The sequence below is a fragment of the Lathyrus oleraceus genome, chromosome 6, assembly GCF_024323335.1.
Source record: "Lathyrus oleraceus cultivar Zhongwan6 chromosome 6, CAAS_Psat_ZW6_1.0, whole genome shotgun sequence".
In the NCBI taxonomy this organism is placed as follows: Eukaryota; Viridiplantae; Streptophyta; class Magnoliopsida; order Fabales; family Fabaceae; genus Lathyrus; species Lathyrus oleraceus.
In genome coordinates, this window is record NC_066584.1 from 24,212,762 (window position 1) to 24,230,590 (window position 17,829).

At 30.3% G+C, this 17,829-nt stretch overlaps 1 protein-coding gene across 1 annotated transcript; it reads left to right on the forward strand.

Annotated features, from left to right (window-relative positions):
* The first annotated feature begins 1,101 nt into the window (after positions 1–1,101).
* On the forward strand, positions 1,102–7,084 carry LOC127093509 (histidine kinase 5). Its single transcript, XM_051032451.1, has 12 exons — positions 1,102–1,469; positions 1,673–2,643; positions 2,899–2,955; positions 3,293–3,520; positions 3,612–3,705; positions 3,816–4,022; positions 4,463–4,643; positions 4,734–5,104; positions 5,214–5,317; positions 5,432–6,205; positions 6,404–6,568; positions 6,747–7,084. Exons 2-12 carry the CDS (start codon positions 1,912–1,914, stop codon positions 6,867–6,869), a joined length of 3,036 nt encoding a protein of 1,011 aa, XP_050888408.1. The 5' UTR covers positions 1,102–1,469; positions 1,673–1,911; the 3' UTR covers positions 6,870–7,084.
* Positions 7,085–17,829: the final 10,745 nt, after the last annotated feature.

Below are 17,829 nucleotides of genomic sequence, written 5' to 3' on the forward strand. Positions count from 1 at the left end.
TTAACCACAGATCAATGAAGACTTGTTATTGCTGCCACCATCTCTGAACACCGGGTTTGCGGAAGCCATTCTAGATCACAAGACCTGATTACTTGAACCTGTTATGATATCAAATGATGAATTTTTAACCACCTCTGATGGACATGCTAATAATGATGATGAGAATGTGCAATAACCTATCAATGTTGAAGTTAGTGCATGTTGTCAAACTGCTAGTTCAAGCAATCCTTCGACTCTACCTTCAAATCTTGTCTCTGATTCTAATATTGAAAAACCTTTATCATTTGGAGAGGAATTTGATCAAGTTAAAGATGAAGACACAGATAAAAATAAAGATAAAAATAATGTTGAAGAGAAAAATGAAAACACTTGTTTGTTTGAACTTGAGAAACTTACAAAATTCTTGTTTTTCAGATAATATTTTAAGTGTTATTTTTTGTGATTTGGGGAATAATTTATATAATTTGATAAAAATATATTATATTTTATAATTGTGATTTTGTATATTGTTGCTTTATAATTAAATTAAAAGTTTAAACTATTGATACACTTTTATATATATATATATATATATATATATATATATATATATATATATATATATATATATATATATATATATATATATATATAATTAATTTTAATATAAAATAAATTTTATAATTCTATGTTTTGATTTTACTTAAACAAAATAAAGTTAAGATCAAAATTCGATTCTGACCATTTTAAATACATAAATTAAATTCTAAAATTAACTCAAAACAAATATATTAGTACCAATCATATTTAAAATAACCTATTCAAAAACTTATCTGATGATAAAGATAATGTTAAATAAGTGGTACAGAGTACATAACAAGACATTATTAGACATATGATTAATTAATTTCTTTATTTATAAGATATTAAATAAATAATAATACTCTTGCATGGTTGTAATTTGCTAACTCCTATAATTTTGGCTTCATGATGTTCTGCAGGTTGCAAGAAAAAAACTCTGAACAGTGAAAGTGACGTTCCGGCTTCACAATGTGACACATGTAAGACAACTAGAATAACATAATAGCAAAAAATAAATTAAAAATTTGCAATTTAAAATTTTCTCTGATATTTGACTCTTAATGCACATGGTTGCTTGGGTTTCTGTTGTATTAAATTTTGTGTTTTTATAAAGTTTCTTCCTTTACATCACAAGTTTACTTACTTTGCAATTACAATCATATGATATGCATATGCATATGCTGTCTTCTCTCTCTAGTTTCTCTCTCCTCTTTAGTTATTGTTTTGTTTCAACATTGTGTCCACTTCATGCTTTTGACTCCAAAGTGGAAAGAGATTCCTCAGATCCACAAGGAAGAAAAAACTTTTTGACATTGTCACCATCAACTTTTTTGGTCACTAGTTTTAATTCTATTAATTAAGTTTCAACCTTTTTCAACAATTGTTCTTCATGATTCACAATATAACATGTAAGATTGGTCTTCTTTTCATGTATGCATTCCATGTGTTTGATTTTAATCCCAAGTGTACTCAATTTCAATTCTTGTGTTTTTATTCCTTTCTTTTTTGTGTTTTCGGACTTGTTTGTTATGATGGAATTTGATTTGATCAATCATCTAATTAAACCATGTTTGAGATTGTCAAAATTGTATTAATTTTTGTGTTTTTCTAGGTGATGATGGTTTACTACTATTTGGATTGAAATTTCTTGAGATGCATGTGCTATGGAATTGAAGTTGAGATCAAAAGGTGTATATTATAGAAAGGAAAATTGGATTTAGATGTGTGCTTGGGAAACTTGAAAATAACGGTTAAAAATCACGGTAGAACAGAAGCTACACGTACTAGCTTCTCAAAATCACGGTAGCGGTGGCCCACCAGGTTGCCAAACATAAGTGAGGTTTGTTTCAAATGGTTTGTGAGATGGAGAGTGATTGTATTGAAGATATGATGGATATTGAGGTTTTACCATCAATGTGGCCAGAGGATGTTGGAACTGATGTTGGAAAACAGTTTAACATAGAGAAACCAGGAAGAGATCAAGATATGTTGGAAGAAGTAACAATCTTAGAAGAACCAGCTATAGCTGATTTTCAAAGATTAATGGAGCTTACAAATTATACAGAAAAAGGGTCATCTCAATTGGCTTATTTAATGCAACATTGGGAGTATAAGCAGGCGAACGCGGTTCGACTTCTCCGAGAAGAGCTCGACAATCTTAGTAAACAAAGGAAGGAAGTTGAGCTTAGAAAATTGGAGATACTTAAAGATAATAATCGATTCGAGGAAGAGAGTTATGGTGGAGATAAACGACCGGTTTCGATATTGGACGATGTTTACTATACATGGCAAGATCTACCGGTTGCGATAAGGAAAAGTGATGTTGTTGTTCAAAACAAGAGAATTGAAATTGAGGCTGAGTATGATACTGTTGTTTACTGGAAACATCGGTCGCGTGATTTGGAAAAACAGTTGGAGGCAAGTATTCGGAGAGAGGAGATATTAAAGGAGAAATTACAAGAAAGTATAGAGACTATTGAAAGACAATCTTCACCTGTGGAGGAACTGTCGCAGATTCTTAAGAGAGCAGATAATTTCTTACATTTTATACTTCAAAATGCACCTGTTGTTATTGGCCATCAGGTATATTACAGTGAGTATTGTGTTTATTTCTTCTTTATCTTAAATTACTTCTAAAAAAATCTTGATGTTTGGCATTAAATGTTAAGTGGATTATTTTTTTTTCACTAGTCTAAGTTCTAAATGACTTATTATTGCATTGTTATAGCTCTTTTATTGTAGTTTTAGTTGATTCATCATTTTGAATGCTAAATTTGTCTTTTCCATTGTAATGATTCTTTCAATCTACAAAGGGCTGACTCTGATAATTTGTTCCAGGACAAAGAGTTGCGCTATCGTTTTATCTATAATCATTTTCCAAGCTTACAAGAGGAGGTAATGATTTCTTTTGAAGTTTTTGTTGCAAAGTTATAAGAATAAGTTGCATTGTAAATTTGTAATTTTATATAATGGTCTGTTTGGATTGATTTATTTGAGTTGATCTACTTATATAACATAATTATTTGTGAGAGTGTTTGAGAGAGTTTATGGAAAACAACTTCTAAGATTTCCAAAATAGCTTATGAAAACAACTTTGACTTTGTTTTATCTTTCGCTATTGAACTAGCTTATATATAAGCACTTATATGATAAGTGATTACACTATAAAGCTAAATATTGTTGTTTATCCAAACAGGATACATGAGTTATTTAACTTGTAAATATTTTCCAGGACATCATAGGAAAAACGGATGTCGAAATTTTCACGGGATCAGGTGTTAAGGAATCTCAAGATTTCAAAAGAGAAGTAATGGAGAAAGGAGTAGCTGCAAAAAAAGAAATTACTTTTGAGACAGAACTATTTGGAGCTAAGACATTTTTGATATATGTAGAACCTGTGTTTAGCAAAACCGGAGAAACAATTGGAGTGAACTATATGGGAATGGAAATAACAGATCAGGTAAAACATGTCATTTTAGTTTTTGAAAGTGCTTAATTGCAATCTTATTCTCCTTGTGAAGAGAATATTCATAGTTTTGAAAAATCGGCAGGTGAGAAAAAGAGAAAGAATGGCTAAGCTAAGGGAAGAAATTGCAGTTCAGAAAGCTAAGGAAACAGAACTTAATAAAACCATTCACATTACAGGTTCGCTTAGTCATTCACGCCAAATCTTGATTAAAATTTTGTAGTGTTACAATTTAATTTGCTTAAGATAGCAAGAAGCTTATTATAGTTTTCTTGATTCCTTGTAATAGAGGAGACTATGAGAGCAAAACAAATGCTGGCAACAATGTCTCATGAGATAAGATCACCACTTTCTGGTGTTGTTAGCATGGCTGAAATTCTTACTACAACAAAACTTGATAGGGAGCAAAGACAGCTCTTGGATGTCATGATATCTTCAGGAGATTTGGTTCTTCAACTTATAAATGACATACTTGATCTTTCCAAAGTTGAGTCAGGTTAGAAATCTCCTTTTCAGTTGCTTGTTATTACTAACTTATTCAAATACTGATTTTTATGTTTTGTGAATACTAGGTCCTGTTTGGATAAACAACTCAAATGGGTGTTTATAGCATAAACACTTATCATATAAGTGCTTATGTATAGGATATTTCTATAATAAAAGATAAAATAAAGGAAAACTATTTTCATATAAGCTATGTGATTTTGGAATTCAATAATTTATGTACTAACTTTTTTAGATATCTTTAAGAAAATCATAAACTACTTTGTGTATAGTAGTATATAATAAAAATCATCAGTTGAAAACAATTTTCAACATAACTACTCAAAATAGCTTCCCATTTTAAGCAATTTTTAGAATTTTTTTAGATTGTTATTCATTTAAAAAACTGTAACAAATGATTAAATTTGTTCCCACTTCATAAATTATCTGTAGGAGCTATGAAATTGGAAGCTACCAAATTCAGGCCAAGAGAGGTAGTAAGGCATGTACTCCAGACAGCTGCAGCATCATTGCAGAAAATGTTAACATTGGAAGGAGATATAGCAGATGATATACCTATTGAGGTCACTGGAGATGTTTTAAGGATTCGGCAGATTCTCACAAATTTAGTCAGGTACTTTGATTTATGTGATTGGTAATCTCTCGAGTTAATACCAACTTTAATTTGTGCTTCCTTCTCTGATTATGTTTTTTTATTTTGCAGCAATGCTGTCAAGTTTACACATCAAGGCAAAGTTGGTATAAACCTTTATGTTGTTCCAGAACCACCATTTGCCAAATCAGAAGAATGCCACCAAACGGCGACAGAAGACCAGTCAACTGTTTCTTCAAATGGATTGAAGGAAGAGAAACATACATCATCACCAAGAAGTACTAGATGTGATCAAAATCTTATTGATGGTAAAAAACACACTGACCAACCAATCCAGAATCAAACATTTAGCAATGAATGTAGTAGATCTTCAGTCAACAGTGAATGCTCAATGAATGATGATACTGAGGAGCAAACTCATTCAACTGAAACAACAGTGTGGATACGTTGCGATGTATTTGACACAGGAATTGGCATACCAGGTATCCTTTGTTTTAGAATTAATTATATTTTGTATTCATATATTTAAGTTTGATTTTTGCTTACGAAATGTACTTAATTTTTTTTTCATGATGTTATTATGCGACACAGAAAAGGCTATACCTACTTTATTTAGAAGGTACATGCAAGTCAGTGCAGACCATGCTCGAAAATATGGAGGCACAGGTCTTGGATTAGCAATATGTAAACAACTGGTAAACTCTTAACTCGAAGCAATTTTGTTTGACAAACATTTTGTCTTAATCTTTATTTTTCTGTAACTAATTATATATTACTCCTTGAAAATGATTTCTTTGGACTTGGAACAGGTTGAGTTAATGGGGGGTCGCCTAACAGTAACGAGCAAAGAACATTGTGGTTCTACCTTCACATTCATACTACCATACAAGGTTTCAACAGCTTGTGATAATTCTGATGATCCAGATGACCTTTCAGATGTTGATAATAATGAAGACGACACAACCGAGGGATTCTTCCAATTCCAACCGCGAACTTTAGGCTCACTTTTCACTTCTAATGGATCCACCAGACCACACAGAATCTCCCACAAGTTCAATGGTTTTCCAGACAACGACTCTTACTCAAACCTCTCTAGTAACATCATTTCAAATGGAACAAGTTCAATTGAGGATGCATCTTCGGTTATTGTTAATGCTTCAGATATGTCTGAATCAACAAGTTCATCAAGTCACAGCTCAGAAACAAAGCATGAATGTTTAGTTAATGGAAACAAACAGAATCATGATAATGATAAGGCACATGCTATGTTAGAAAATGGTACCGCAAACTCTAGTCAATGTAAGGAAGCAGGTAGAGAAATGAATTTAGAAGCAAAGTCAAGTGAACCACAACAAACATGTCATGGTCAAGGGAAGGAAGATAGTACTAGTAGCACTAGCACATCATCAGAAGTAACCAAATCGACGTTAAAGCCGAATATTCTTCTCGTTGAAGATAACAAGATTAATATCATGGTGACAAAGTCAATGATGAAGCAGCTAGGATATAGCATGGATGTTGTGAATAATGGAGTTGAAGCCATACGCGAGGTTCAACGGCATTCTTATGACATAATCTTGATGGTAATTTCTTGAATCTTGAAGTAGATCTTAATAAAATTTTGCAATATAAACCAGTGGCTAGTCATATCCCAATTTGAGTTAGGTTTTTCAGTGAAATGTTTATTTATTTGTACCATGAAGTATCTTTCACTTTGTTGCTTTTTCATAAAATTCGTACACTGTGATTTTTGGTAATGGTTTGGTGCTTGCAATTTACAGGATGTTTACATGCCCGTTATGAATGGTCTTCAAACAACAAAACTGATTAGGTCTTATGAGGAAACAGGCAATTGGGATGCTGCAAGAGAAGCTGGAATTGAACAAAGTTTATTGGCTTCAGATGATTGTTCTGTACTACCTAAAAAGCGGATCCACATTGTCGCGGTGAGCATTTACCTACTAATTTTATAAACTTACAAACAACTTGCGAAGTCCTAGAGCGATTAGTTTCCGCAGTAGCGCGCAAAGATATTTTGGTTTTACCTTAAACAAAACATAGGAAGAACGAGTTAGCTTTTATATAACATATAATCATTTTTTATACTATCTCATGTCGATGCAGATGACAGCAAACACAATGTCAGAGAGTGCTGAAGAATGTTTCGCCAACGGTATGGACGCGTTTGTGTCGAAACCAGTGACACTCCTAAAATTGAAAGAGTGTCTTGAAAAGCATCTAAGGTGATATCCATGTAAATTTTACTTGTGTATAAAGGAATAAGAGCCTAGGAAAGTTTTGCAAGAGAATGCATCATGTTCTTCTTCTTCTTTTCATCAGTTTCATTGTATAGGTCTAAGTTATTCTTTATTTTTCTAGTAGTTCTGAAAAGAGTGCTGCAAAAAATAGCTACTATAGGACTAATTGGAGTGTGAATGTAGCAGTACAAAACCGTTTTCTAATAGGTTATGTATTGGAAGCTTTGACCATTGATCAATGATAATATTTATACAAAGGGAAGCTTCAGAGCTTTTTACCGAAAAGTCGAACAACCAATAACAGAGTTATAACAGATAACAGAAATACAACTAACATATCTAACTAACCAAAAAAGAGGTATATTAGGTAGAGCTATAGCCCTGTCAAGCTGTCGCATATACCTCAAATTTTCAATCATGCCAATCTTGGATAATGAAGAGCGAAAAGTGAAAGGCGTGACGAAGAGGTTTAACGGATTTTGTTACCAAAGAGATAATAATCTATTTCGATATGTTTTATGCGCTCATGATTGGTTGGATTCCGAGCTATTTGTTACGCAAAAGATTGGAACATGATTGAGACAAGAGTGTTGAAGATCACAAAACAAGAATGAAAAAGCCATTGAAGTTCACATGTAGTTCAAGCAAGATCTTGATGCCTGGCTTAATGGTGACTTGTTTTTTTAATTTTCATGAAATTGAAACTAGATGAAGAAAGATAAAAGATCTTGTTACAAATATGAGAGAACTCAAGTAAGATAAGATAGTATAGTGTTTAGAAAGAACTCCCTCCATCTCAACTTAAGTGACATTTTATAAAAAAAATCATATTAAGTAACATTCATTTTTAATTTCAGTTTTGTCTCCTAGTAAATACTGTGTTATCACATCTTCTCCGCAAAAATCTTTTTCAAATGTCTCATTTTTTCTTAAGCAAAACAATGATGGTGTTTATTTTCGGTTGGAAAATATTGGATGGTATATAATAAAATTTATAGTTCTGTTATTTTATTAGTTTAAGGTGCATCACCTATTAAATTTAGGTTTTATTATTATTTAAGTAAGCTTATTCTAGTTTTGTAATTGCAAATATATATATATATATATATATATATATATATATATATGGTATTAAAATTTATAATTTTGAGAGTTTTACTTAGGTGTATTTATTATTATTTTGTTTTAATTGTGTTTTTTGTTTGTTTGTGTGCTTTTAATTGCGTTTTTTTGAAATCCAAAACATTGTTTATAAAAAAAATGTTGAATTGTCCCATTAAGACACTTTAGTTGGTACCTATGTAAGAAAATCAAATATAGAAGGGCAAGTTCAAATCCACAATATCCATCTTGTTCAAGGTGAACTTCAACTATTAAACTACTTATTTAAAAGAAGAACATTAAATATTCAAATATTATTCATTAAAAGTGCATGGTCCAATAAGATGATACACTTTCACACATCTATTATTCATTCCATTTTTTAATAACAACAAATTTTAAATTAGAACTTACGGGTCTCTTTGCGAATTTTTTATGAAAATAATCTTATATTATTTTTTGATTTTTTTCTTCTTCTTGTCTTTTTACGAAGATTCTTTTGCAGTTATCAATCAATAGGACTAAAAGTATATCATTTGCAATTTTTGCCTTTAATATTGCTATATTGACTCTAATAGTAATAGTGTGTGAATCCTTGATTTTGATTCCACTCATCACATGATATTTAATATTTAATATTTTTTAAATAATATTTCTTCTTCTGGAATTATTTATATTATTGTTGCAGATGTTTCTCATATCCAAGATGATGGTGGTAAAGACATTAATCTTCGATCATTTAAATTGAAAGATGTATTTCATGTTTTAGGTCTATTTAACAACCTTATCTCTATAAGTAAGTTTATGTAGGATAATATTAGTGCAATTATATTTTTTATTTTCATTGTATTTTTCAAAATCCTGCGATGGAAAATTATATTTTTTATTCTCATTGTATTTTTCAAAATCCTGCGATGGAAAAAACGATTGAAAATGCTATAAAAATATGGAGTGTTATACTATCTCTTTGATGCATGAATTAGCAAGTAGGCGTTGTCTTCTGCACTTTAGTATTAGTTAAAATCTTCTTCTCCCTCTCATATATCATTTCAGCACAAATGTCTTGGTCATCCTCATTTTTCATCAATGAATTATATGTTTTCATTCTTATTTAAAAAGAAATTTATTAACTCTTAAAAATTTATATTTGTTAGTTTCCTAAACATAACCAGACTAATTTTCCTTCAATGTTTATTGAAATTTCTGAATCACCGACCTTTGTTTCTAACATTTTTAGTGTGAGTTAATTTGTTTCTTTTATTGATAATTCTTTATAATTAATTTAATTTTTTTTATGAATAATAAATCAGAAGTATCCGAATTATTCATTCAATGTTATATTATGGTACAAATACAATTTAGAAAATGTAATAAAAGAATATGTTTTAAAAATGGTAGATAATATGTCAATCATAATTTTTCTTGCTTTACTAAGAAACATGACATCATGTCAGACATTGAAAATTATCATTTATTTGAAGTTTCTCGAACTATTCTCTTTCAAATGTCTGTCCCATAATCACATTGGGGTGAAAGAGTTTTGACGGTCTCTTATCTAATTACTCGTCTCAAATTATAAGTGTGTTAGTCAATGTTCAATTTATGATTTCATATTTTCCTTTTGCTTCTATCTTATAGAGTCTCGAATCTAGAGTATTTTCATAAGAAATACCAAACTAAGCTGAATTCTCGTGCACTTAGATTTTTCTCTTTATGTTATCCTTATAATAAAAAAAGGGTACAAATGTTAGCATATTTATAATTGTAACTATTTTGTTTCTTAAAATACAACCTTTTATGAAAATGTGTCTTACTTCACTCATCTCCAATCCCAGAGGAAAAACATGAATGACTCAGACTCTTAGTTTCTAATCCTTGGCCATAACTTCTTTAAAACACATATCTCAATTCTTATTTTGAGTGAATATACTCATATTCCTAGTCTCGAGTTTGCTCCTAGTCTTGAGCTTACTCGTCTTGAGTCTACTCATGAACCTCAATTGTCACCTATTTTTGAGTGAACCTACTCATATTCCTAGTCCTGAGTCTACTCTGTCATAGTCTTAAGTCTACACCTAGTCCTATTTCGTTCATCCATTGCCACATGTTTTGCAAGAATCATCACCTTCGACACTTTTTATAGTGTATTTGAGAAAAAGTAAAATTGATTTTCTCCAGAAACAACAGCAATCACTTGAACGGAGGTAAGTATTGAAAATGATTATCCTATAAGTGATTCTCATATTTATAATACTGGTGATATTTATCTGTATAATTTACCCATTGCTTTGAAAAAATATAAATGATCATGTCCTCGTGTATATAGTCATCCTATTTATAAATATGCATTCTTTAAATATTTTTTCCAATATTAAGTAGCACACGCAACATATCTCTCGGTTTTATTCAATAACTGAGATAATAAGCTATATTTGTATGTCGGTTTTTGACTTTAACCGAGGAGCTTAATCAATTTTATTGCTATATAAATTTTATTTGATTATCATTTTACTGGAAGGCATGTATCATTTTGTACACATGCAGAAAATATAAACTTGTTACAGAATACTAAATTAATACATAATACTAAATCAGAAAAAGATAACAAAATTGATCCTTTTTTATACAGAATTACAAATTTACATTGTGAAAAAACCAAATGTACAAATTTACATTGTTATCATCAACACATAATACAAAAGTTAGAGTTTTGCACATGAAAATGTCAAAACCTCTATATGTACAAATTCGGCTTATAACAAAAAAAACTATTGTTGAAATTTATGATAGGATAAGAAGACACCAACCTAAATTGATCTGATATCATCTATATCTTCTTGTAAAAATGGTGTTTTATCGCTAAACTCCTATAATTAGAACAAAGTTTAAATTATGGTAAAATAACAACAATATTAACTTAAGAAATATATATAAATTACATGTATATGGATTAAGCTAATACCCTACGCTTGGTTCATCCATTTGTAATGCCTCCGATGACAATATCATGCATTTGTTTCATAACATAGTATCCACAAGAATAGTTGTTGGGTTGTCTTCTTGACTAAAAATAATGTTCATATAGTTACTAATGTTTATAAATAAAAGAATATCCAAAAACACAAGGAATACTTACTTTTGGGGAAAATATCCTTTGCATTTTACAAATTACATTATGTTTGAGTGCATTGTATCCCTCCATCGCTCTACACATGTCGGTAAAAATTAAACATCCATAAAAACTATTTAAAACTAAAGGTCAAATTTGAATAAAAACTAATACCACTTACCCACACAAAGCATTTAACATGACTTTATTAAGGGGATTGTGCATAGAGCAAAACATAACTACAATATTTTTCATCGGACATATAATAATTAGTTATCAATGATTACTCATAAAAATTTAGAGTAATTATGTATAAAATCGACTTATAAGTGAAAACACAGATTAATATATACTTACGCGTGGAAAAACGGGGTCAATTAAAATTCTTTGTTATATTCTAATAACATGTCTTTTACGTAAACCTTGATATCGTTTGCTACTGTACCACCATGAAGGCTAATGGTATTTGGATCTACGAAACAATACTTTCTTAAATCCCTTTCAACGCACATCTCATGCAAGTATCTGCAAGAGTCAAATATTTATTGTTAAAGTACGAGATCATATGAATATAAATATAAATGATCAATGTAAAAATTATACTTATGAGCACCATAATTGTAATATGGTAATGTCTAGCCATTCATCCCCTTCAAAAATTTCATAATAAAATACTTAGGAAGTATATAATACTGAACATGACTTAATTTAATGTTCACGCAGAGATCTGGAAGACTCTCTACTGTCATTGATAGTCTCTGAAGGTTATATACTTGTTATTATATGGTTTCAATATTGTTTTGGTGGGAAGAACAACTTTCTTTTGTGCTTGTACCAGCCATTAGTTTCTCAACTACATGCTTTTCAATGTCCAACTGATTTGAATTTGTTTGGTTGAGTAAATCCAATGAACTAAATCTATGCATCATAAAAACAACAAAAATAAAATACAAAAATTAAAACACAAATAATAATAACAACAACATACAACACAGTTTTTTTAACTTATACTTATACCTCAAGCACATCACGGATACATTTTACGGATATCCTCTCATACTCCTCATCATTCGCCTCCTTTCGCTCCATCTCAGCCAACCTCTCTCGCTCCTCTTGTTCCTTCTAGACCCATTCTCGCACCTGCTACAACAACCTCTCACTCTCCTCCTACAACACCCTCTCACATTCCTCCACCTGCACCCTCTGACGTTCCTCCTAAATCCATTCCTCCCTTTCCTCCACCAACTTAACATCAACTATCTCTCCAATCTCTTCCTTACTGTGTACTTCTCTAGTTGATTGTGATCAACCAAAATAAGTCTTGAAGCTAATGTCTCTTCCGAGATCACGAACACGCCAATGATGTTCCTCGGTTCCAATTGCTTCAACCAAGATGTCATTATGATCTTCTGGAATGAAAATGCCGAATTTAGATTGTTCAACCAATACATCCTACAACACATATAACATTTCATCTTTACCAAGTTGATTTAACAAAAATAAATAATATTGTTGAAAAAAGAATCTAGTTACAATTTTTTCAACCACGTCGCATGTAGCCTCTGATGTGAACTTACTGCATTTTCTTTGACGTGCCCTCTTCCATTTCTCATGGTGTGGTGGTGGATATGGAGTGTGATCAGGGATTATAGAATCACCCAAATCTTGTTCTCCTTGTTTTCTTTTTTCTTCAATAATCTTCTTTTCAAGTTTGTCATATCTTCTACCAGACAATCTATGTGGATACACATTTCTAGATCTATTAAGTTTTCCTTTTTTCTCTTAGCCAAGAAGCCGAGAGTGATGCAAAACTTTACAAATTCCTCCCAACAATTTTGATCAACATATGGATACATCACATATGGAGACTTTTCTTTACTTTTAGCTATTGGATGAGTAATATAATCATGGATGAGTTGTGTCTTAAAGCCCCTCCAATGCTCACCAGCATATGTAAGCAATTTTTTTCACCATACTAGCATCCTGACTAAGAATAAACACCTTCTATGTTTGCACAATAGAGTTGTTATCAATATTAAACAAAAACTTAAATGATCATACATAATTGTAAAACAAATTATAAAATTCAATATAAATACCGTAATATCGGTCCATAAGTTGTTTTTCAAATTATCGTCAACATCGTACCAACTATCCAACAAAATACTCACTTTACTTCTATCTTATAACACAACGTAACCCGTAAAATCCTCAACATGTTCACCATAAGCCTTGCCGGTTGCAACATCAACTCTAAATAGGAAGCAAATACTATTTTTGTGGGCTTTTTTTCACCTTGGTATACATCATGGCACATCTAGATTTTCTTTTATGTTGTGTATTTGTAGATGTAGTTGTATGAGTCGCTGATGTTGAATTCATCGAGACACCAACATCTTTCGAGTGAGTCGTTGATGTTGTATGAGAGTTGTTTGCCATATCAGCCATGACTATCTAAATAAAGAATAATAGAAGAGATACCATTTCAGTGATACTTACACTAATGCAAGGGTAACAAATGAAAAAACACCATTTCAGTGAAAAACAAATGTAGTTCGGCAATGACTGATGAGATATAATAAAAATGAAAAAAATAATGATAAAAGATAAATCATTTCAGTGATACTAAACCCTTTCAGTGATGTTGTATGTGAATATAGATGATGTTCGTGTTGATATAAACTAAAACTATTTCAGTGATATAAACTAAAACTATTTCAGTAATATAAACAAAAATGTGATAAAGAAGTACCTCAAACGTGATGACGAAGATTCAATTAAGGTTGTAAATAGATATGATGTTCGTGTTTTGATGAGAATGACGATGAAAATTGCCAACAGTTGGACGAGTTTTGATGAGAGAGTGACAATGAAATTTGCCCAGGGTTTCTGCGTAGAGAATGACAATGAAGTTAGAGCGTTGATAGGTAAACGAAAAGTTAGAGACTAGTTATTTGAAGTATTTCATTCAAAACACTCTTATATCGATTTTTAGGAAAAACCCGAAATGTATTCATTAGTTAAAAATAAAATAAAAAGAAAAGTGTCATAACACCATATTCTGGGAATTCAATTAAAAGATCTTTCAGGTCAGTTTTTAAAGCAAATCGATGTATATGAGTTCATAAAATAAAATAAAAAAGAAGCTTTTGAAAAAAGTAATTTATAAATATTGACACAATATATTACCTCTCAATTGGTATATGTAACCGAGGTTAATACAAAAATAAAATAAAATAAAAATTAACAAAGAAAAAAAAGAAAGTTGAAAAGGCGCCATGTAAGAAATACGAAATAAATTATATTAATAAAATAACATAAAATGCAGTATCTAGGATTCGAAGCGAGACCTCTTTATATATATATATATATATATATATATATATATATATATTACCTCGGTTTTTAAATAAACTGAGAAAAAAGTTTTTAGTAAAATAAAATATGACGCTCTCAAAATATATTTTCTCAGTTTTTGAATGTTCGAGGTGAAAGTTTCGTTATAAAATATCTTATTTGTAGTAGTGAGAGTATCACACTCTTGATGAGAAAATAATTCTACACGGACAACAATACAACTAAACACCTCTCAAAAGTATTTTTCATTCATAATGCACTAAGCCAACTCTTAGTGAAAGAATATAAAAAGAGATAAGAAATAAAATTAGAAAAGGATATGAGATATCTAAACTCGGAGTTGTAATTTGAAATGAGGAGAAGTCTCTTTTATATAGGAAAAATATAGCTAAAAAATGAAAATGATCTATGAACTTTTAATGCTCATAATCGATTATGTGGTTCAAAAATAGATTTTTTTTTTAAATTGTATCATCACTAATTGATAAGCTCTAACAATCAATTATGATGTGTTACAAAAGAGATATTTGATTAACCCTAATGTGTTAATCGACTATCTAGTGTAAACTACACTCATAATGGATTATTCCAGCTAGTATCCAACTAGCTACTTGCATAAAATATTTTCTGATGATTTTATAAAAGCACAAAGGCTTCAAAATTACTTTAGTGTGTGTATGTAAGAGTTGCCTAAGTATCTCACAAGATATTCTTATAACTTTACAATACACTGATCACTCAAACATAAAACCAAATGAGCTTTCACACTTCCTCTCTCTCACAACCTTGAAGCTTAAATATTCCTTGCCAGATTCACCATGGATTCATCACTTCATCTGTGACTTGACTTTTTCTATCGGGTGAGGGTTGATATGACTTCTTTGATATAAGACATCACTAGAGGTTGCTTGATAAGTGACCTTCAACGACTCCACCGAACACCACTTGACATTAGATGATGTCGCTATCAAAATCCCAAAAGATCATTTGATACTAATATCATCCACAGATGATTGTACCTACAAGCATATAGTTCCAAAAAATTCACAGTAAAATACTATGTAATTTTCTGTTTAGGATGATTTTGACTTGAATTGTTTTTTTTTACGGTTCTTCATAACCTATAAAAATATAAATATTTTACCAATAAAAATATTTAATACAAAGGAAATTAATACTAAAAATACCTTATAATGGTCTGTAAGATAAGATAAAAGGGATGTTATAGCTTTTAATCTAACTAGAGAAGTAAATTTTTCATTATAATTAATGTCTTGTTGATTGAGTTACTAGCCTCCTTCTATTTCTCACCACTTGTCTTTATTGATTGAGTTTTTTTAATGAAAATTATATTTGTTCCAATGATGTTGTTTCCTTAAAAATTATTGAAAGCGATTTCAACAAGGGTATTGAATTGTCGTAAGTAAATAAAATGGTAAGAAACCTAAAGTATTGAACTCAAAAACCGCCGATACGTTTAAATTATATATATTTTTCTAGATTGAACAAAAGTTTAGGTTTTGGTTTGAATGTAATTGTGATTATTAAAGTGAGTAAATTTTGTTGAGATTTAAATGAATAAGAAATGTGTGGGATGAGTATTGCATGAATAATAACTTCACATTCTTAATCTAATTCTACCAGTAAAATAATCTTCCTAGTCGTTATCAATTCGTAAGAGTGTTTAATCCTAATTTTTGAGCAATTAAAGCATTAATATTGAGATAATCCATATATCTCTTAGAGAATTTAAAATGAAGATTAAGCTTATTAATATTAGAAATATAATGGTTTTAAGGTTTTGCATCCATCTTTGGACTAGGAAGGGTAAGAATAAATTTAAACACGCTAATTAAAAAGTGAAAATGTCATACTAATTAAAAATGCATACTAATTAAAAAGGCATCAAATTTTAAACACGCTAATGAAAATACATAAAAAATAAATTTAATAAAATGATGAATATTCACAATCCCAAATATAACTTGTTGTATTTCCTCAAGTAATATTATGAACCAAAACTTAAAGCTTAGATAAATAATTTCATTTGTAAGAACTTACTTATGAGTCCAACTATAACCTTGCCTGAAATTGTTCTAGTTACATCTTCATGGTTAGCTTTTCAACATCATTTATATTCTTTCAGTTTACCAATTTAGACAAGTCTTCTCCATTTTTTTAAGTGTACATTTCTCGACTTCAGATTATATTGATCAAATGTTTCTAAATATAAGCGAGGTGAATTGTGACGGTTAAAAATTGAAATCCAATTATAGAATATTTAAATTATAAAAAATATTTAATTTGACTTTATTACGTAAATATTAAATAACACAATAGATAAATAAATAGAAGAATATCAAAAATATTTATAGAGAAGGAAATACATGAAAGAGAATAAATAAATGAAAATATGGAAATAAAAGTATTCGGCCTAACCACGTGTCCTACTACTGTTTATAAGAATTTTTTCTTAAGAGTTCTATTAAAATGATATTGAGTTTTTCACAGAATTTATCCATGAACCTTCTTACAATCAAACAAGGAGATCTTACACAAGTTAATCTCTAAATAAAATAGAGATTTTAACAGACTAATCTGACGAATCAAACTGAGCTTTTACAAGAAAGAATTCAGGATAATCGATTAAAGGTTTCTCTAATGAATTGGAGATGTTACAAATGTGTTAATCGATTAATCCTAATCAGATAATTGATTAACCAATATTAAAGGATCTTCAAATTAGTTAAACAAGTCATTAATCAATTAAGCACGCATATAATTTTTTTTCATGTGTTTATGTAAAATAAAATATGCTTTTAAATATGTTTGAGCATATGTGTGAATTATCTTAATATCTTGAGAATTACTTTTTTATCTTTAAGTTAAACAAATCATTCAGTCATGCGCTAAGCGACAATCGAATTAAAAGTCATAATCGGTTTTCGTGATGCTCTCTTCAATCAAATTAGTTCTATAAGCAACTTCCATCTACCGTTTAGAAGAGGCTCCACATTCTTCTTTTCTAGCACATGTGTGTAACACCTCAAAATTTGCCCTCCTCTCTTGGGACTAGCTTAACATATTGCATATCATTTCTTAGGGCATTAGTCATTGCGTATTTGCATATCACATGGCAACATTGAGCAAGTCATCCTCCAAGTCTTGATCAGAAGATAAAGAGGTTGAGATATTCAAGCCTGAGGGTTTCATTGAATGGATTGATCATTAGCCATCTGAGGATTGTGCTTCAAATTAGGGTTTCTTGATTCCTCAAGGAGATTGAGCTTGATCTTGGTAGCAATGGTACATCATCATCATCATGGTTTTGTTATCACCAGAGAGTCATTATGCTTGATCAGATACCTTGAGATTAGGGTTT